This window comes from Globicephala melas, chromosome 5 (assembly GCF_963455315.2).
Source record: "Globicephala melas chromosome 5, mGloMel1.2, whole genome shotgun sequence".
NCBI classification, from domain to species: domain Eukaryota; kingdom Metazoa; phylum Chordata; class Mammalia; order Artiodactyla; family Delphinidae; genus Globicephala; species Globicephala melas.
This window is the reverse complement of record NC_083318.1, coordinates 3,348,819-3,369,325: the sequence shown is the minus strand read 5'-3', so window position 1 is coordinate 3,369,325 and position 20,507 is coordinate 3,348,819. Positions and strand designations below refer to the sequence as shown.

The 20,507-nt window shown below is 58.4% G+C and overlaps 1 protein-coding gene across 19 annotated transcripts in view; it reads right to left on the bottom strand.

Annotated features, from left to right (window-relative positions):
- The window catches only part of ABLIM2 (actin binding LIM protein family member 2), a 152,237-nt gene that overhangs the window by 77,277 nt on the left and 54,453 nt on the right, over positions 1–20,507 (bottom strand). For 18 of the 19 annotated variants that reach the window (XR_009563903.2, XR_009563902.2, XR_009563908.2 and 15 more), the window contains exons 4-6: positions 17,057–17,172; positions 10,103–10,229; positions 7,100–7,193 (exon numbers count right to left, since the gene is read on the bottom strand). Coding sequence is in view for 3 of the 19 variants with exons in the window: in XM_060298925.1 (XP_060154908.1) it covers positions 7,100–7,193; positions 10,103–10,229; positions 17,057–17,172 (337 nt within the window). In the remaining 16 variants the exon portion in view is untranslated. The remainder of the gene's footprint in view (positions 1–7,099; positions 7,194–10,102; positions 10,230–17,056; positions 17,173–20,507) is intronic. The other variant, XR_009563910.2, reaches the window with a different exon arrangement.

The window sequence follows — 20,507 nt, the reverse complement described above, 5'->3', positions numbered from 1 at the left end:
TCACCCCAGCCCCCAGCCCGGGAGGCAGCGCAGCCCCTTACCCAGGTGGGACTCAAGATGGCGCAGATTTTGAAAGTGTATCAAAAGCCCATGAGATTTTGCGGTGCGTGGTTTGAAAACGATGTCTTGTGCCTTCTGACAAGCGGCTGTCATCTTTAATCAGACAGAACCAGGCTCGTTAGGAACGCAGCCTCCGGGGGCACAGAGCGAGCGCTGTTCCTCAGCGGTACCCAGGCAGAGTGGAGGGCACTGAGCGCGGCCCGACCGTGGACATTAGGGACCGGCTTGGCAGTGTCTCTGGGCTGCAGAAACTCCCTCCCCTCCCTGCAGAGACGAGCAGCCAACCCCTCCCCCCTCCCCCAGCTGTGGGAAGCACGGAGGGATGGGCCTTCCCTACCCCATCGGAAGCAGGCACCCCCTTTTCCTCCCTAAAGCCATCCATGGCCTCTTCCATTCCCTGGAGAAGCGGCTGTGCCTCCGCCTGCTTTGGGGCCCTCCCCTGGGTCCCCGCTGCAGGGCACACATCCCCCAGCCCAGCTCCCAGGGGCTGCTCCGGGCACAGCCCCCAGTTTGAAGCTTTAGTCTCCTTCGTGAATGACCAGAACTGGAACCGGATCTTGAAAGCCCTGATCTCCAGGGCACACCGATCAAATGAAATTTACCGAGAAGCTAATCAAGATCTGTAGCAGGAAGGATGCAGTCGGGGGAGGGGGGAGCATCTGGCAGCCCTCCCAGCTCTGTGCCATGTCAGCAAAGACCCTCCCCAGAACCCCTGACTCAGCCCTGCCCCCTCCCCGTTGCTGACGCCACAGGCCTCGGGACAGGCTCGCTCTGGACTCGGGGTCTTGGGGGACCACATGGAGGCTGGCGTGGCTCCCTGACTGTGTTTGGGCTCTGTTCCTCTCTCTCCCCCAGCTCCAGGACTCGGGTGACCGCTCCAGGACTAAGCCTTGTCCCCTCGTTCTCTGCTGTCCCAGGCCCTAGAGCAGAGCTGCACGCAGAGGGGCTGTCCCATAAAGATGTTCTGAACGAGAAAACAGTACCCACCAGGCATGCACAACGGGGTCCTAGAGGACAGGGGGGTTCTGACCAGTGAGTGTGGGAGCAGCGAAGTGACATACTCCACCTCCAGGCACGTCAGCTATCAAGGCTCTGAGAAGTCCTGCAGTAAGGACGTCAGTGTGGCGCCCTTGCCGGGCTTCCTCAACCCAGATGCCCGGGAATGTGCTGACGGACCGATGGTTAAGGACCAGGACAGAACACCCTGATCCTCGCTGGGTGCTGAGCAGGGCGTGGCGTCAGGCTGAAGGCAAGTCCACGTGTGTCTCTGTGTGTCTCTGTGTGTGTGTGTGTGAGTCTGTATGCGTGTGCATTTTTGTGTCCCTCTGTGTGTCTCTATGTGTGTGTATCTGTGTATTTGTGTGTCTGTATCCGTGTGTATCTCTGTGTCTCTGTGTGTGTCTGTGTCTATGTGTGTAAGTTTGTGAGTATTTTTGTGTCCGTGTGTCTGTGTGTGTCTTCGTATGTGTCCGTGTGTCTGTCTTTGTGTGTGTGTGCGTCCGTGTGTCTTGTGTGTGTGTGTGTCCGTGTGTGTGTCTTTGTGTGTGTCCGTGTGTCTGTGTGTGTCTTTGTGTGTCTGTGTGTGTCTTTGTGTGTGTGTGCGTCCGTGTGTCTGTGCATGTCTTTGTGTGTCTGTGTGTGTCTTCGTGTGTGTGTGCGTCCGTGTGTCTGTGTGTGTGCACATGATCCAGAAGGATGAAGTCTAAATGCTAACGGTAGTTTTCCTGGGTGATGACATTCGTTATAGATGATTTTTCTTTTAGGATAAACAGGTATTCCCTCTGAGAGTGTTTTTAAAATAAACACGTTCATTAAGTTTTAAGAAGGGAGCGAGAAGCTGGGGTCTTGGGAAGCTGACTTCACCTCTGTCCTTAGGAAACGCCTTTATTTGTTCGGAACTCAGGGTTTGTTTTCTCCCAGTGATAAAAGTCCTGCTGGCTTAGGAGGGTGAAAAGTGCCAAGGAGAAAAGAAAAGAGGAAGAAATAAACACACCAGCGTAGGGAGTCGCAGGAGAGGGTCCCTTTGAAATGGAGAAACTATCAGCTGGCCGCCCCCCTCCCTCCAGGGCTCCTCCAGGTCAGGCAGGGGGACCCCTGCCACCGTCCTCACCGGGAACTCCGCCCCCAGGCCAGGCTGGGACACAGTGAGCCTTCAGGAAGGTGAGTAGTGGATGGAGAAGGGAAGGAAGGGAAGAAGGAGGGAGGGAGGGAGGGAAGCACAGAGGAAGGAACAAAGGGAGGGAGGGATTAATTAGTGGTCCCAGGGGGACCCTGGGCTTCTTGTTACCATGGAGACAGCCAGGCTGCAGGAGGCAGGTGGGGCTCAGACAGAGGCCCCGCCAGGGTTATAAGGAGGATGGGGCTGGCCAAGACGCACCCCATTCCCCGCCCCCGCCCACCTGTTCCTGCTAATACTGTGAGAACCAGTAGAGAACAACGTGATGGCGGGGACTCAGCCAGGGACCCCCTCTCACTCAACACCCCCTCCGCTCGTCCAGCCCTGGGCTGGTTGATCTGCTTAGACCACCGTCCCCTGGCAATGCACAGCCACCTTCCAGCTCTCTCCGTGGAGAGACTCCATCCCCAGGAGCCAGCACTGCAGCAGGGCTGCTCCCAGCCCCCTACCTCTGCTCCTTGCCCTGCCCCCCCCACCCCAGCCAGCCAACCCCGCGACGGGGAGGGGGCTTGTGTCAGCCCCTCCCAGGTCCCCACCGGACCCAGGACGCTCCCAGCATGGAGCTGGCTCATCAGGACAGACACCCCAGACACGCAGGATGCGAGACAACGTGCAGTGGAGGATGTTAAATATTTCGAGTGGCAGAGGGAGTGGGGGGGCTGCACTACCGCCAAATGCACACCTCACGGCGGGCGCCCCGCGCAGGTTGGCCCCGGGCCCGGAGCATGCAGACGCGCACAGACTGAGGGCTCCCGCAGGGGCGGGGAAGAGGCCCGGGCTGCTCCCCTACTCCGGCACCTTGGGAGGCAGAGCCGGTGGGCTGGCAGGTGCCTTGGGGGCCTTGCACCTGGCTGATCTGCCCCGCTCCCTGCAATCCCACCCACCTGCAGCCAGTGTGGCCTCCCCATCGGCCCAGAGAGCTTCCTACCTGCACGGGGTCCTGGCGCCACAGCCCAGTCGGGGCAGTCGGCCCCTCAGCCCCTGTCTAGCCCCGCTCCTGGGACAGGCTGGCAGGAACAGGCAGCGTGACCATGAGGACGGGGGCAGAGAGCGGGGGCACAGAGATGCCCTCACCCTCTAGCCAGCGGTCTGGATCCTTCTCTTTCCTTTTCAGGTCCTGTCCCCTGCCACCTGCCGGCCCTCAAGAGCCCACTGCATGCCCAGCGGGGTCCTAGCACGGCGGCTGCTCCCTTCCGTGGAGCCGGCTTGTCCCCGCCCGCCTGCCTGCAGCTGCCGCCTCGCTGGGGAGGAACCTCAGAGCTGTGCAGGTCCCGCTGACTCAACTGCCACACACCGCGGAGCTCGCCGCCCGCAGGGGCGAAAACAAAAGCATTCATCTTCCCTGGGAGGCTCTTTATCCTCCAGCCCCCATCAGCTACCTCGTGGCCGGCGCTGAGCTGGGGGACACTCCGCAGACACGACCCCTTGGATCCCCGAGGAGGGTCTGGTGACCGGGCCGCCAGGGCCGGGGCTGGCGTGTCCCGCCCAACCCAAAGGGTGCCGGAAGCGGGCCAGGCTACAGTCACACACCTGTGGCGACAACTGCTCAGCCCACAGAGCCTAAGATGCTGCCCGCTAAGGCCATCAGGTATCGCAGCGTGGCGGGAAACAGCACACAGCAACACCTACGCAGGGGGAGGCCAGGCGGTCGGGCCAAGAACAGGCACCGGGAGCCCGGCTGGCCCTCCTGGGCTCGGCACACGCTCTCCCAGACACACAGACACGAGCCCACAGAGTGAGGGCACCAAGCAGGGTGGGAGGGGGCCGGCGCTCTGGGGAGCGGCTTGAAGAGACGGTGCAGCGGCTGGCGGACCTGGACAGGTGAGGGTGACAGGTTTCTAGTCTCTTTAAACGGGGGCGACTTGAGCTGTTTCAACAAGCCACCAGGAGGATGCCTTGTGGCCCCCAGGGAGGAAAGGAGATGGCAGGGTAAGGCTCCAGAGGAGGCGGGCGGGGTTCGGACCGGAGCACAGGGCTGGGGGCTGTGGCTGGGAGGAGAGACAGAGCCTCCGTCAGGAAGGGCAGGAGCGGGTGGGGTAGAAGCTTTGCAGACAGCCCTGAGTGGCGTCTGACCCTCTCTCTGTTAAGTCTTAGACAAGGTCATTGTGGCTGGCCGGCTGCGGTGGGAGGGCAGCAGCCCAGGAGAGCGAGGAAGGTCTGGAACAGTCTTTTGGGGGAACAGAGAGCAACAGGCTTGAACTGCCAGGCACTGTGGCAGGTGGGGCCCTGGCCGGGGGATCCTCCAGGAGCCTCGGTGCTGCTGCCGGAGGGGGCGGCTGCCCAGACTCCCCCAGGGCAGGGTCTGCAGCAGGGTCTGGGTGAGGAGAGAGCCCTGGAGAGACGGGAGGGCCAGGTGAGACGTCACCGTGGGGTACGGCGGGAGGACGCATCCTTCGTGCATGTTCGGAGGATGGGGGTACAAACAAAAGGCGTGATCACCACCCCAGAAAAACATACAAGATATTCATCAGATGAGATGGCAACAGTCTCATCACGTGACCACCCGCCCAACTCCGTCAGAAAGACATGGAGCCCCCAGTGTAGAAACAGGCGATGCTGACGGAAGATAACTGAAATGCAAGAACTCTGATTGGCTAAAAATGACAAAGAAGACCCGGCACCACTAGGGGTGGGAGGGAAGCAAACAGCAGCGAGGCCCCACGTTCTCCCCTATCAGCTCGACACAGGATTTCATAAAGATTACACCCAGGGTGGGAGATGGGAAAGATCGCGCTCTGTTGATAAGCACGTAAATCAGAATAAACTTTCTGGAAAGCAATTTATGTGTCAAGAACCCTTACAAAGTTCATGGTTGTTGGCTCAGTTTCTATACTTCTGTGAATGAATCTTAAGGAAAACTAGAAATGCAATAAAAAAAGATGTTCATCTCAGTGTTATTTATCGTAGTAAAAAAGTGGAAAACGGTGTTATGTCCAACAATGAATGATCAGCCTAAAACATTCTGGTCTACTCCTACAAGGAAATACGATGCAACACTGAAACACTCTTGTGTGTGATGCACCTGGAAATGTTATCTTGTGAGACAGATTCAATCACAGAGGACCCCACAGAGCAGATGATTCCATCTATATGATGCGTCCAGAACAGGGAACTCTACAGAGACCCAAGTAGATTGGTGGCTGCCACGGGCTCAGGGTGTAGGGGAGGAACAGCTAAGGGGTACAGGCTTCTTCTTGAGGTGATGAGAACGTCCTAAAATGGACTGTGGGGATGGGTGCACAGCTCTGTGAAGATACTAAAAACCACCGAATCACACACTTTATGCGGGTGAATTGTGTGGTGTGTGAACTATATTCCAATAAGGCTGTTTACAAAAAGACCCATAAAACACAAAACAAAAACATAGGAACCTATTAAATAGGACATGGGAGTTGAAAAAAAATCAGGATATAATGTATAAATGGTGTGATGCCAACTCTGACATGTGGAGAGAGAAAAAACTGGAAGGAATCCAGCCAAAAAGTTCAGCTAAATATGATCGCATGTCAGTGACTTCCCCCCTTATTTGTGCTTTGCAAACTCTCTACAGTCAATGAGGGTGTAATCCCAGCCCCCCCGCAGGGACCTCTGGGCGTAGAAGGGCACAGCTCTGCACAGAGCCTGGGACCATTCCCGCTGTGGCATCTGGGAAATGGGGAGATGGTGGGGAGGGCCTCACTGCCCCTGGGTGGGTGTGGCCACCCCCTTCCCCTCCCCGCTACCTGGAGCTGAGGCCCTGGGGCAACTCTCTCCCTGCAGCTCTGATGTCAAGTGTAATTTCAAGAAAAGCAGCTCAGTGCTCAACGTGCAATTCACCAAGGCATTCTGAGCCCGCTAAGACTGGGCTCTAGCTGTGGGGCGGGCAGCGCAGGAGTCCTCGGGGATGCGGGGATGCCCAGCCCTTCCTGGCTGGCCTCACGGCCTCCGGCCTCAAGTCCAGCCTCAGCAGCAGCCTCTAGTATGCAAATCCGACCCAGGCTGTCCAGGGTTCAGAAGCCCTTGTCTGGGAGGGTGGCCTGGGCCCCGCAGCCTCAGACCCCAACCTGTCTTCCCACCCCCAGAGGCTGCTTCTGTGACCTCCTTGGAAAAGGCTCCCAGGCCCCTTGGCTGGGTCAGGGCCCCTCCTCTCCCACTGCTCTGCCCCCTCCCCACCCCCCAGGTCCTCTGGTTACCTCTGCCCTCCCCAACAGACCATACGCTCGCCGAGGGATGGCCCATCCACCCGCCCCAGCGCAGAGCCCAGGAGGGGCTGCAGAGTGGGGTGGGGGGGCCGGCTGGGCCAGAGCATCAGGGGGGTGGGTTTGGTCCTGTGCACCCCATGGAATTGATCTTACTGAACAAATGTAGCCAAGTGCATAACACGTGTTATTTTCACAAAGGGACACACCCATGTAACTACCACCCAGACCAAGAAACGCACCTGTCAGCACCCCAGAAATGCCCCAACCTGAAATCGCTGGGTGACCTGCCCGCCCCCGTGGACCCCGCCCTGCCTCCCAGGCTCCCTGTGCAACCCGCCAAGCCTCAGATTTCCCATCTAGATGCCAAAGGGCTGAACCAGGATCGCAAGTTCTTCCCACCTCTCTGTCAACGTGTAAAGGGCACAGGTGAGAGAGTGTTGCAGGGGAATATTCCTGGAGGAGGTGGCACTCACTGGGCAGACCCTGGAAGGCGCCCTCTGGCAGAGCTGGGAGGCAGAGGCTCAGGGGTGCGGGTTCCTGCACAAACATACACCCCAGACGCCACGAGAGGCACCTTCTTATCCTCTCTGTTAACTCCTAGGGGGCGGGCAGACCCCCGTGCCCAGAGAAGAACTTAGAGCGGGCGAGGGTCATGCCTGCAGCCTCCAGGCGGCCTCCTTACCTCCAGCACGTGCCCCGTGATGTACTTCTCACAGCCATCGCAGCGGATCCCGAACTTGCTGTGATAGTCCGCCTCACAGTAGGGCAGCCCATCCCTGCAACAGAGCCGGCAGTCAGGACGGCGGGGGCACCCCCGGGACCCCCAAGCCCTCAGAGTCCTCGCCAACGAGAGCGGCCACGTCCAAGGGGCAAACGCCCACTTCCTCCTACTCTGGGTAACAGCACAGCCCTTGAACAGCGTGTATGGGGCACTTACAGGCACCAGCACGGCCCCTCGGTCATCAGGGCAGCCCCAAGAGAAATACCACAAAGATCGTCCCATTTCACAGGTGGACAAACTGAGGTGCAAGAGGTGGGGCCGCCCGCCCAGGGGGCGAGCGAGGGCTGGTGGAGGGCTCCAAAGCCTGAGCGCAAGGAATCAAAGCTGCGTCTGGGAAATAAAAGACGTGTCCGCAGACGTGGCTCTTCCTTCCGGTTCATTCTGTCAGATGTTTAACAACCGGGGTGGGAAATAGTCTATTTACACATTGGGTGGCTTCCTGCTCGTTCTGAAAGGGGTCTGGGGCGCTGGAGAAAAACGTGAGCCGACAAGGGGGTGTGACAAAGCCGCCCACGGTGGAGACCAGGTCTGAGGGTGACAAGATGCCAAGTGGCAGGCGTGCCTTGGGACCGACCCTCACCCTCCCGGGCGTGGCCCAGAGCTTCCTGCTCTCGAAATCCGAGGGGCGAGGGGCATCAGGCTGCGCAGGAAGGAGCGATGTGTCCACGCCCCCCGCGCACAGCAATGGCGGGCTTCCTACGCGCCGCGCGCGTGGCTCGTGGCTTTGGGAAATTGGGACGAGCGGGACACGTCGTGGGCACTGCTCATGAATATCTGGGCAGCCGTGGGCGGGCTGCTTAAATGCCGAGCCCCCTTCACTGAACTGTAAGGAGAAGCTGGTTTGCAGGTGGTGGACGGAAGACAACGCAGACACAAGGCCTGGACAGTGTCTGGCCTGCGGTCGGAGCTCATTAATTATCACTATGGGGTCAATGCCACGGGACGAGTGGCAGTGACGGTGTCGGAGGTGGTGCCAATGCTTCCTGCTGGGCAGCGGTGAGTGAACAGGCTTGCACTCAAACGCCCAGAGTCCCAGCTGTCACTGAACCCGTCTGGGCCTCAGCTTCCTGGCTGTAAAGTGGGATCGGTAAGTGCAAGGTCTAAGGAAGACAAGGTATGGCCGGCACCTGGCACCCGGTGGCCATCGCCAACCGGGGCTGTCCCCCTGGCCCCGGCTCCAGCCCAATGGGACTTGGACGTGGAGGCGACTGGCCCGGGGGCTGCAGGGTCGGGGGCGTTACTCTGGTGCGTCATCCCCCCCGCCCCCAACCCCGCACTGCCGAAGTTGCCGTGTGAGCCCCAGTTTGGTTTTGATTTTTGCTCAGCTGCTAACAGAAGGTGAGATTTCTCGAGCTGTTGGGAGACTGCAGCTAGTGGCGCCCTCTCTTCCTCAAAGCTCAGGACCTCGTCTGGGTCACACAGATGACGGCAGGAGGGTTGAGGTCCCGGTGTTTCTCTGCAGCCTCAGAAACGAAGCAGCCCTTCCTTCCACAGGGGAGGGGACATGTATATTGGGCCCTTAGGGTCCACCTTCAAATGCCCTGACCTCTCCCCAAAAAAGGCTGTACATGCAGCAAATCCAGGAGGTTCAAAGATGACGTCTCCATGGCAACACCACCACGCCCTCATCACGAATTCCGGGCTGTCCCAGAGGCTGCTAAGTAACGCACACGCTGTGTGGGTGAGAGGGGCTGCAGCGCTCTGGGGGCTGGGCATCATTTTGTTTTATTTTAAGTGCTCCGTCCCCAAGGCTGCCTTGGCGTGTCACTCACCCCTTCCCTTTACTATGACAGAGGCAACAGGTCCTGGACCAAGTGGCCAGAAACCCCCCCAGCCTGACCCAGCCTGGACAGAGGCTCATCTTGATGTGGGGACTCTCACTGGCAATGTTTGATTTTGAGATAATTGTGGATCCAAACACAGTTGTAAGAAACGGGACAGAGAAACCAGGACGGCCTTCCCCAGGTTTCCCCAAGGCTCACATCTTACAGAATTAGAGTACAAGGTCCACAGGAACTTGACACTGGCACAAGCAGCGACCCGATTCGGATTCCCCCAGTGTACACCCGCTCTCGCGTGCACATGCGTGTGCATGCATGTATGTGTGCGTGTTTTATTCTCGGAAGTTTTATTGCAGCGGTTTTTGACCCCAGTCAATTCCTGTGATGGTTCTATTCCCTCAGAGCATCAAGAACTAGCACAGTCTTTGATAGAAGTTGCCAGAAAAGCCCCTAACTGGCAGGAGGGAGCCGCTCTGCACTCAGAGAAGCTGCTCCTTTGAGCTCAGCCTGTAACCCTTCCCTCCCCGGTGCTGTCTGGGGGCTCACCTGACTCAGTTTCCTGATCTCCAGGGATTAGAATGCACCTGGCAGACCAGCTGCCTCTGCTCAGGGCCCGATCCCCAGAAGCTCCCTCCCCACTGCCTCTGGATAACGGTGCTCCCTCCGCACCCCAAACCAGCCACCGCTGCATCCTGAGCACACATCAGGGACCCTGTGTCGGCCAGCGGGAGCTGCCGATGGCCCCGCGGCAGAAGACAGGGCTGCGCCGTCACACCTGTGACACCCGAGCCCGGTCAGCCCTCTCTTCCTTGCTCTGCTGCCGGCCTCGGCTGACGTCCACTTTGCATCCTGCAGGGGGTGCAGACACCAGCAAGGGGGGCGAATTCCACGGGCGAGGGTGACACCAGGGGCGGTGTGGGGAGGTGTTTTACAGGGTCAAAGGTGGGAGCGCTAAAGTCTCTGTCCCAGTGAACAGAAAGAGCATGGGAGTCTCTGCAAACCACACTGAGGACGCAAGGCTGGTAGGGAGAGGGGCTCCCCCGGAGGAGCTGGCAGGAGGGTGGGCACAGGACGAGCCCTGCCCCGCCCCCAGGTGACAGGCCAGCGAGCCCCGCCCACTCACTTGCTGATATACTCCGCGTTCAGTTGTTTCCCGCACGTCTTGCACTTGAAACAGCCCAGATGCCAGTGTTTCTCCAGGGCCACCAGGGACTGGCCGTTTTTAATCTCCACTCCGCAGCCCTTGCAACCTGGAAGAAAGAATGGAGCACAGCCGTCATCCTCGTGGGTGTGGGCGAGAGGCGCAGGGTGGCGGCCCTGCACCGCTGGGACTTCAGACACCCCAGGGGCAGTGAGAGCGGGCCTGGGGACGGGACAGACGGAACCGTCCAGCGCGGCCGTTATACGACGGCCAGAGTGAGCGCGCGTCGAGCGCCGACTGCGTGCAGCCTGGGCCGCGCGCCTGGGATACCAGCATGAACTAGACAGAGGCCCCACCTTCCAGAGATGGGCGTCCAGGCCTGCGGAAGCAGATGTGGACTTGCACAGGGGCACCCTGCAGTGGGCACTGCCCCAAGCATGGCCCAGGCAGCAGGGTGCCATGATGGCAGGAGCTCTGGGTGGCCTCGCCTGTCCTGCTCTGTTGGCAGGTGGACTTTGAACCTAATTGTGCCCCCCCACCAGGAAAGGTGCCGCTTTAGAGAGGTTGGAGCCCCGATGCCTGTCCTCTGAGCGCTCGCCTGCCGGGGTGCCCCTCCCAGGAAGCCCTCCGGCCCCAGCTTCTGAGCTCCTTCTGTGGCCAGCCGTGCCACATCCCGGACATAGGACAGTGGCCACCCGCGCTTGTGCTCCCGGCCTCAGCCCAGGTCGGAGCCAGGCCCCAGGAAGCACCTTCACCCCCGGTGATGGGGGCTCTCCCTCCCATGGCCCCCAGCCTGGTCTGGGCCCCTGACTGGTCTCCCCGCTGCCCCTCCAGCCATGCCCATCCCTGATCAAGCCCCCCCCCAGGGTCTCGGGTGCTCAGGACACGGCCCTGCTGCCTCCCGACCCCTCCAGCCATGGGCAGCCACACCAGGGGCTCCCACAGTCAGTGCCACGTGTGCTGAAGGACCAGGGGGTGGAGCAGGCCGGGCAACGTCAGGGGCAGAGACAGGCAGCATGACCTGCCTGGGGCGTGCGTGTGTGTGCACGTATCTGTATCGAGTACGTACACGTGTGTCTTATGTGCATGTGTTGTGTCTGATTACGTGCACTTGTATCTTTGTGTGACACGTCTGTGTGCAGACAGGTATATCTGTGTGGGACTGTGTGCAGGGGTGTATCTATGTATGCGTGTGTGTTAGTGCCTGTGTGTGTGGTGTGTATGCATGAGTGTATGTGTCTGTGTGAGTGTGTGTCCCTGCGTGAGTCTGTGTGTGTGTGTAAGTGTGTCTGTCTGTGCATAAATGTGTGTATGTCTGTATGTAGGTCTATCCGTCTCTGCGTGTGTCTGTCTGTGTGTGGCTGCATGTGTGTGTCTCTATGTGTGTGTGTGTCTAGTATTTCCATGTATATCTGGGTGTGTCGGGGACATGACAAGGGTGGGGCCTTGGGGACCCCAAAGGGCCCTGATGAGCAGAGGCGAGCAGGGGGTGCCCTGAGGGACTCAGCATTTCCTGGGCTCAGCCAGGCAGGGACCCCCCCACCCTAGATGAAAGAATGGGGCCCAAGGTCCAGCAGCCTGGCTCCAATCCTGGCCCTACTCCTCGGGGTCACACTGGACAAGGCTCTTTCCTCTCTGTGTGGAGCCCTGTTTCCAGCCGGGGGGTGGGGCGGGGCAGTCACATTCAATGACGGATCTCATATGAAGACAGCAGAGCCCGCACGTCTAGGTGCTGATGCTGCCGGGACACGCCCGACGCACGGCGGGCTCGCCAGACTCTGCTCTGACAGGGATTTGCTCTCCTTCTGGGCAGAGCCCAGCATCACGTCATCTTTAAGAATAAAAAATATTTAGTATCTACAGAACTGTTGGTCAAACTCTAGATTTCTTAATTTACCACACCATCAAATCCACTGGCAACTTTGGAAAAGACCCGAAGAACAGGCTCAAACCCCGAGGTCCGGGGCTGGGAGGGAAGAGGGGACCTCCCAGCCATCTCAGGATCATGGAGCCCAGCCAGGCTGGCGGCAGAGAAGAGCTCAGTGAACGAACGCCTGAATGCATCGGAGCCAAGAGGAAGCTCCCTCCTCAAGTTCAGGAGGCATCAAGACCCCTCCCCTCCCACCCCCTCAGTCTGTCCCCAGCAGAACAGGGCCGACACCGCCTTCCAGGGCTGGATCCGTGCACCTAGCGGGTGACCGCGGGCACACGCGGTACGGTCTGTGCCAGCGCCTCTTGACCAGGGCCATTTTGCTGCCGGGGGCTTTGGGCTGTGTCTGGACACAATTCTGGTCCTTCCAACTGGGCGTGGAAGGTGGGGGTCGTGCCCCAGGGGCCCGGAGGCCAGGAACGCTGCTCAAAACCCTCCAGGGCACAGGTCGGCCCCCACCACAAAGAATCGTCAGGCCCCAGATGTCAACAGCGCTGAAGTCGAGAAAGCCTGCTCAGGGCCTCGGTCCAGGTCTTCGCAGACGGGCAAAGCCAAGGAGCAGCCCGGACCACGCTGGGCCTGGGGGGAGGCGGGGCACGGCAGTGGCTGGAAGCCAGGCTGTCCCCGCCAGCTGTGTGACAGTGACCGAGTCACTTCACGTCTCTGTGCCCACTAAGACAGGGACGCATTTTATGGGGGTAGTAACAGGACCAGCCTCACGCAGCTGTCATGAGCTAACAGAGACAGGCGTGTGGTGTGAAGGATGCGTTTGAGGAATGAATAAGCGCACGTGAGCTGAATGCTCGAACTATTACCGCTGTCGTCTCGAGGGGGACACCTCGTGAGGGGCCGATTCCCTGCGGGAAGCCCCCCGCTCTGCCTCTTCCTGGATCAGCAGTGTGCCCGCCCCCAGGGCAGGGTCCGAGGCTCCGGGCAAACGTGCCACCTGCCGCCGGGGGGACGTGCTCCGCACCTCCACACCGCCTCCTTGTCCCCGTAGACTCGGGGTAGAGTCTCACTAACAGTGAGCCGTGAACGTGGAGGCCAGGGCCAGGTGCGAGGACTGTTGTCATGGAAACGGCAATCCTCATTTTCTAAACACATCTGGAGCTCAGCATAGCTTCGCAGGGCCTTGCAAATGACAGGTGAATCTTCTGTGATGAATCCACTCGACAACAGCTGTCACTGCGCAGACGTCCTTGAGGGAGTGTGTCCCCACTGCCCGGGGGCAGGAGGGGGGCACACTTTGGCCTGGAAGGGCCAAAGCCTGCCACCCACTCATCCTCGCACTCTGGGCCTGGCTCTGCCATCACAGCCACAGGATGGACCTGGGCCCCTTCCCCAGCATGACCCTTTTAGAACCTTCCAAAAAGTCTCCTTGTTTCCCCTCAAGTGCCCCCTCCTCTAGCAGACGCGGTCATGGGTTCGAAGGCCCGGCTCTGCCACTAACTCTCATGGGACCCAGGACGTGTCAGGGGCCTCTCTGAGCCCCAGCTGTGGACTCGGGCTGGGAGTGGGGTGCAGGGTCAGACTCCCTCGCCCACTGTCCTCCTCAGATCTAACTGGGAGTGGAGGGGGGTCTGGGTCGAATCTGAGATTGACCTTTGATGGCAAGGAACCGACAGAGTTCTAACTTTAAAATGCCTGAGACGTTACGGGCTTGGCTTGCGATTTCTCTAAGGAGCCCGGGCCAAGCAGGAGGGCCTGCGAGCATCTGCTGGGAGAGATAGAAAAGGTTCAAGTGCATCCCACCCACCGGGCTCTGCACTGAACTGGCGACTCGACCCCCTCACTGCAACGCAGTGGCTGGGGGGCGGGGAGTGGCGGCCAGGAGGGACATTGGTTCCTGGGGGCTACAGCACCCTACAAGGCAGATGCACCCCACAAGGCAGCCACTGCACCCCACAAGGCAGCCCGCATGCCTGCTCCCCCCTTGGGGCCCAGCCCCTCCTCATCTTTCCACGTCACCCCCTCATTTAACCTCAGCCTTGCCACAAGAAAGGCTCACCCCATTTCCAGAGGGGGGACCGGGGCTCTGAGCCCGTCACCCACCCCTGATCACATGGACAGTGCAACCCCACGTGGGCGGAAGACACAGAAGCTCTGAGGGCCACAGCCCAGGTGGAGGCACGTCCGAAGGCCTGAGGACCCGCCCCACCCACAGGACGGCCCCTCACGGGCACACAGCCAGCAGAGGCCTTGGATGCCAGGGCCCTGCTCCTTCCCTCCTGACCTCGGTAGGCCTCCTGATCCTGGCTCCGAGTGTGACCCCAGGTTCCGGGTGTGACCCCGCCCTGGCTGGGCTGGGCCTCAGCAGGTGGAGTCGAGCCCAAGAACGGGTCACGGGGGCTCCTCAGCTTGGACAGGGCTGCCCCGGTCCAAGGTCCCACGTTCCCAGCTCCTGGCTGCTGCCACAGCAGGCTGCCCCTCCGGGCCACTGCCCACACCCACTGCTGACCCCACGTCCACTCCCAAGGCCCGGAGAGGGGACACAGCGTGCCCAGGGCACCCAGGTGGTGAGTGGCGGGGTCTATTCCTCACAGCCGGGCTCAGAGCTGCGCCCTGATTGGAGTGGCGCTGGGCCTCTCTGAGGGCTGCCCTGTGACCCGCTCCAACCAGCAACCGGTTCAGAGCTGGAGAGTACGGGAGGAGCCTGGAAAAGGGGAGCCTGGATGGGCGCCCAGCGGGCTGTCCGGGAGGAGACCCTCCCCCCAGGGCAGTCGGGGAGGCAGTCCAGGGCAGAAGCGGCGTGGAAAGCTCAGGTGCGGTGGATGAGCTGGCCACCCAGAAGGAGTGGTGCACCCCTCCCCAGGGAAGGCGTGGGCATCCAGCAAGAAGCGCTGGTCCTGTTACTAAGCAACAGGCTCAGGCCAATGAGCGGAAGAGGGAAGCTCAGGTCCCTGGGACCAAGCCTGACTTCCACGGGAGCAGCTGGCCACTCTCCGCTTCCCCCAGGGAAGGCGGCCCCCAAAGGTGGCCATCTGCAGCTTTCCACCCTATGCAAGAAGGGCCGCGTCCCTCCCCCAGCTGCCACCACCTGCAGGGCAGACCACGCTGCGCAGGCTCACATTCCTAACATGCTCCCAACCCACCCCGGCACTACCTCCCTCAACAGCCATCTATGGCTCCTCGTTGCCTCCAGGATGCAGCTGGAGCTCCCTGGCATGGCTTTGCCGCCTGGTTTCTTCACTTCCATTCCCTGCTCCCACACAGCACCCCCCTTGTCCGCTCACATGGGGGTGGCAGTTGGGCCCAGCTCATGCAGTGCCCTTCCCTCAATGCCTACTTGACGAAAACCTGTGTTTTAGGTTTCAGAACAAAGGCCACCTCTTCAGAAAGCCTCTGGTCACAGCAGGGTGGGCTCCCCTGCTTTGGACTTTAAAGGCCTTGGCTCAAACCTCAGCCCCACCCCTCCCTAGCTGGACACCGGGCACCCAGTACTTCTGCTGCTCTCCACCAGGCTCAGGGCACTTATGCTCCTGCAGAAGGAGGGAGGGACTCCTGCCTGGCCAGGCTGCTCTGGGGACAAAAGGAGGTGGGAGCTGGGAAGACAATGCAGACATCCACACAGAAGCCAAGAACTGTTGATGAATGTTTAATGCCTTCCAGGCACAAAAACGGTTCTAAGCTGGGGATTATCACCATGGACTGCGAGAAGGGATAGGTTATAGAAGGGGTGGGTTACAGACCCATCTAGGGGTGAGGGCAGCGTCTGTTCTTTGAAAACACAAATTTGATATTTAAAAAAAAATTTCCATTTGGAGAGGGCAGCCTTTCTGCCCATGACATTTAAAAAAATCTCAAAAAAGTCTCAGACAATGAGTCTGTGATTGGGCATATTTCCCTTTTTACTTTGGCTGCCAGGAAGCTCTGGACAAACTCTTCAAACTAATCCCCGCCTTTTCAAATTTTGCTGTAGTTTTTGATTACTATTTCAGGCTTAATGATAATAGGGCTGTTTGTTGAAGCAAATTCTCAAAAATTTAATCAATCCAGACCTCAGCTGGAGAGAAAGTTTTGAATGGAGAACTCTCCTAGCAGAACTCAAAGCAACAGCCTCACCAACTGTGACTGCCGTGAGCTTGCCTCCCCAAGGGATGAAGGCTTCGCCTCATTTCCCAGATAAAATTGTTACCAGTCCCTGAAGCCAACACTGGGCTCCTGAGAGGATGTGCAGTCTCCTCTGTACAGACTTTCAGTGTCGCGGAAAAGGAAGCGGGAGAGGACAGGAGAGTGAGGAGAGCCAGGGGTTGGCTCTGGAAGTCAATACAAACCCCTCCTCTGTCCCAGGACACGTGGCTCTGGCACTGGGACACCACAGCCACCTTGCACACAGGATGGGCTCTGAACACCCCGTTTCTGCAGTGGGAGCCTGGTGGGAGCAGTCCTGGGGCGCTGGGCTCCCTCCCCGTCCCTGTGTCCCATCTCTGGTCCTGGAAGAGCCACCCACAGGGAAAGGCCAGAGCCTTTCTGCTCCCACCTTGCTCTCTGCCCCACATCCACAAGCTCCTGACATGCCCCTGCTACTGGTTCGTTTTCACTAACAACCCCCTTCTTCATTCAAGAAGCATGTATTGAGCACCCACTGCATACGCACCCTGGCCCAGCTCCCAGGGGACGGAACAGGTAATCCAAGAGCCCCAGACCACAGGAGCCCAGAGGTCACTGTTCTCCTAGTGGCTCTCCTGAAGGGCTCCCGGATGCTCTGGAAATAACTGTGGGGAGCTGAGTGTGGGTGCTGGAGGGAGAAGGCCAGAAGGAGGCCAGAAGGCTTCCTGGAGGAGGTGGGCTAGAGCCGGGCTGAAAGATGGAGTGGCACAAAGGGGGGAGGGCACAGGCTGAGCAAAGGCTTAGAGGCAGGAGTACCCCAGAGACGCCTGGCCCTGGCTCCCTTCGTTGTGTTCATCCACAGTTATTCGCTTCCACTACTTCTGGTCCCAGTGGTGTCAGGCCTGCCACCCAGCACCACCAAGCCCCCTCCACCACGCCGCTCTGCGTCCACTTACTCCAGAGGCCCTGGGACAGGGGCACGCTGCTGCCCGCTGAGGTGGGCAGGGAGCACTTCTGGCACATGCATTCCTTGCCGTTGAAGGTCACTCGGTCCCCGGGCGGGAAGGGCAACCTGAAATAAGACAGCACATTACCAGCCAGGACCACCTCCTGGCTCTTCTCCTGGGTGGGGGGAGCCCCATCCTAGACACCACGCCGTCACCTCCCCGGGGACCACAGGCCCAGGACGCTGGGTGTCTGCATGCAGGCGCTGCCGCTGGGCCATCTTAGCCTTAGTTTCCTCATCGGCACCGGCAGTGGGCCAGAGCAGTGGGGGCCGGCCAGTGCTTGCACATGGCGATCAACTGGGCAGTCTCAGCCGTTGGCCTCCTCCATCCAACCCTGCCTCCTCTGACCGCCCAGCATGCTTTGTCAGTTCAATACTCATGGCAACAGCACCGTTTACTGAGCATCTACTAGGTGCCAGGCCAGGTTCTATGACAGATTCCTTAATGCCTGCCTCATCTATCACCATTAAGATGCTTGCCCAGGTTGGTCTTTGCTTTGTTTTTCTCGATGGGTGAGAAAATTGAAGTTCAGAGAGGATAGTTGACTTTTCCAAGGCCACACGGCTGCTGCCCGTCAGAACCAGACTCAAACCAAGACCTGCCTGACTCCAAAGCGCCGTGATTTGCCTCCCTGGGTCTCTCAGAAAGCAGTGCCGCTAGGAGCATGCAAGACTGTGTGCTGGATTCCGTCTTTAAAGTCTGGCATTTTTTTCATCATGGATTTGTTTTTTGCATGAATTCCAATTTCTGAAGTATCACATTAAAATATCATTTACCTTGATCACTTTTTTTGGCCTCCCCTTAAACTCTGCATCCAAAGCAGAGTCCCTAGTCCCAGCCCTGGGGCAAGGGGAAGTTACGGCCCTGGGCTGCCCAAGCGAGGCTGGTGGGGGCCGCAGAGCCGGCCCACCTGCTTCAGCCCCGGAACTTCCCCTCTGGTGACAGAGGTGGATCGGGTGCCCGCCTCTGGTGAGCCAGGGTCAGGCCACCTCCTGCCACTGGGCCACCTCCTCCCCCAGTTCAGCCTGGCAAGAGAACCTGAGCCCTGCGGGCGGCAGTCTCTGAATTATCTGGACCAGGGCACGCCCCGTCCTCTGGCTTAAGCCTGCGTCGTGTCCCCCCTGCCTCCTTCGGGACTGGACAAGGTCAGGCACAGCCAGGTGCTCGACAGGTCACTGTCAGTGAAAGAATGAGCAAGTACGTGAACACGTCAATAACCGAAGGTCCCCCTGGAGGCCTAGCTCAGCTGCCTTCCCCTGCAGGGCCTCCTCTCGGAGTCTGCCTGGGTCACGCCGGCTCCAGTCCAGCCCCGACTCTGCGACCAGAAGAGCTTTCTGACCCATGAGGCTGCCAAGCCTTCCCGTGAAAAAGCCCCGCCAAAGCCCCCCACTTTGTGGGGCTGGCGCTCAGGGCCCTAGGCGGATTCAGCAGGGCCCCAGCCAGCCAGTCTCAGCTCTTAGGGAGCAAGGACCTATATAAGCTGAGCTGAACCCCGTCCCAAGACTTGCGAGATGGTCCTGCCGCTCTCCGTCCTTCAGCTGCCCTGGCAGCTATCTGACGCCGTGCGCTGCATCCCACGTGGTTAGTGCTGGGGTCTGCCTCTCTCCCGCCTGCTGTCTTGCAGCTGCCTTGGTAATGGGGGGTCTTGGGCCACAGCGGGAGTCCCTTGCCATCCCTGGATGCGCTCGGAGAGAATCTCCGGCTGTGTGACCCAGAGCAAGCTGCTTAACCTCTCCGAGTTCCTGCTTCTCACTTGTAAAACGGGACTAAGGACATCTGTGTCTCAGGCTGTTATTCATCCACCCATGCATCTGACCTACAGCGTGGAAAGCTCTAGTATTATGCCTGGGACCCAGGAGGGGCTGAATGAATGGTAGCTATTATTCTATTAATTCAACTTCATTGAAGTATATGTTGACAAATGTACACACTCATGTAACCAGGACCACAGTCACGGTATGCGACATTTCTGTCCACTGTCAAAAGCCTGCTGTGACCGTCCACACTCATCCCCCCACGCCGGCCCCAGGCGGCTATGATCGGCGTTCTGTGCCATGGATCTGACTTGATCTTCTGGGACTGCCTATAAATGGAATCACACGGTACACAGTCTTTGATGTCTTGTTCTGCTGCGTGTTTTTGAGATTCACTCACACGGCTGCACACGCCACTGGTTTGTTCTTTTTGATTGTCAAATGCTGCTCCTTTGCACGGATGAACTGTTCATGTCCAAGGACATTTGGATTCTTTCCAGTTTGGGACTGTTACAAATAAAGCTGCTAAGAACGTTTGCTGACAAGTCTGTGTGGACGTGCGCTTTTGTTTCTCCTGGGTAAATACCTAGGAGCGGAATTGCTGGGCCACGTGCTAACTGTGTGCCTAACTTCACAAGACACTGCCAAACTGCTTTCTGTAGAGGTTGCACCACTTTGCCTTCCCACCAGAGACCTGTGACAGCTCCTTTCACTCTGTATCCTCACCAACACTTGCCACTATCCATCTTCTTACTGTGAGTCATTCTAGAGGACACTGGATGGTATTTCAACAAGTTTTAATTGGAATTCCCCTGATGACTAGTGATGTTAATGTAATCATTTCATTTGTTTATTGGTCATTTACATACATTTTTGTGGAGTATCTGCTAAACTCCTTTGCTCATTTTTAATAGTTTTTTTGGTCTTATTATTGAGTTGTAGAAGTTCTTTATATATTGTAGATAACTGTGTTTCACCAGATATGTATCTTCTATTAAGCTGATGGCTTGCTTTTTCATTTTCTTGACGTCTTTTTTGTGTGTGTGTGTGTGTGTGTGTGGTACGCGGGCCTCTCACTGTTGTGGCCTCTCCCGTTGCAGAGCACAGGCTCCGGATGCGCAGGCTCAGCGGCCATGGCTCACGGGCCCAGCCGCTCCGTGGCATGTGGGATCTTCCCGGACCGGAGCACGAACCCGTGTCCCCTGCATCGGCAGGCGGACTCTCAACCACTGCGCCACCAGGGAAGCCCTCAGGGAATTTTTTATTTCAGAAATTTCCATTTTCATTTCTATAATTTCCATTTGGTTTCTTTCCATGTCTTCTATAATGTTCCTGCTTATGTTCATGCTTTCCTCTGCATACTTAAATATATTTACATCGGCTGTTTTAAAGTCATCGTCTGCTAGTTTCACCATTGATCTCATTTCTGGGTCTGTTGCTACTGACTGATTTTTCTTCTGGCCCTGGGTCACGTTTTCCAGCTTCTTCTTATGACCGGTCACATTTGATGGGTGTTGGACATTGTCGATTTTATGTTGTTGAGGGCTGGGTTTTCTTCTCTTTCTACGAAGAGTGTTACACTTTACTTTGGCAGGCAGTTAGCTCGCTTGCAGACCAGCGTGATCTCTTTGAGGCTTGTTCTTGAA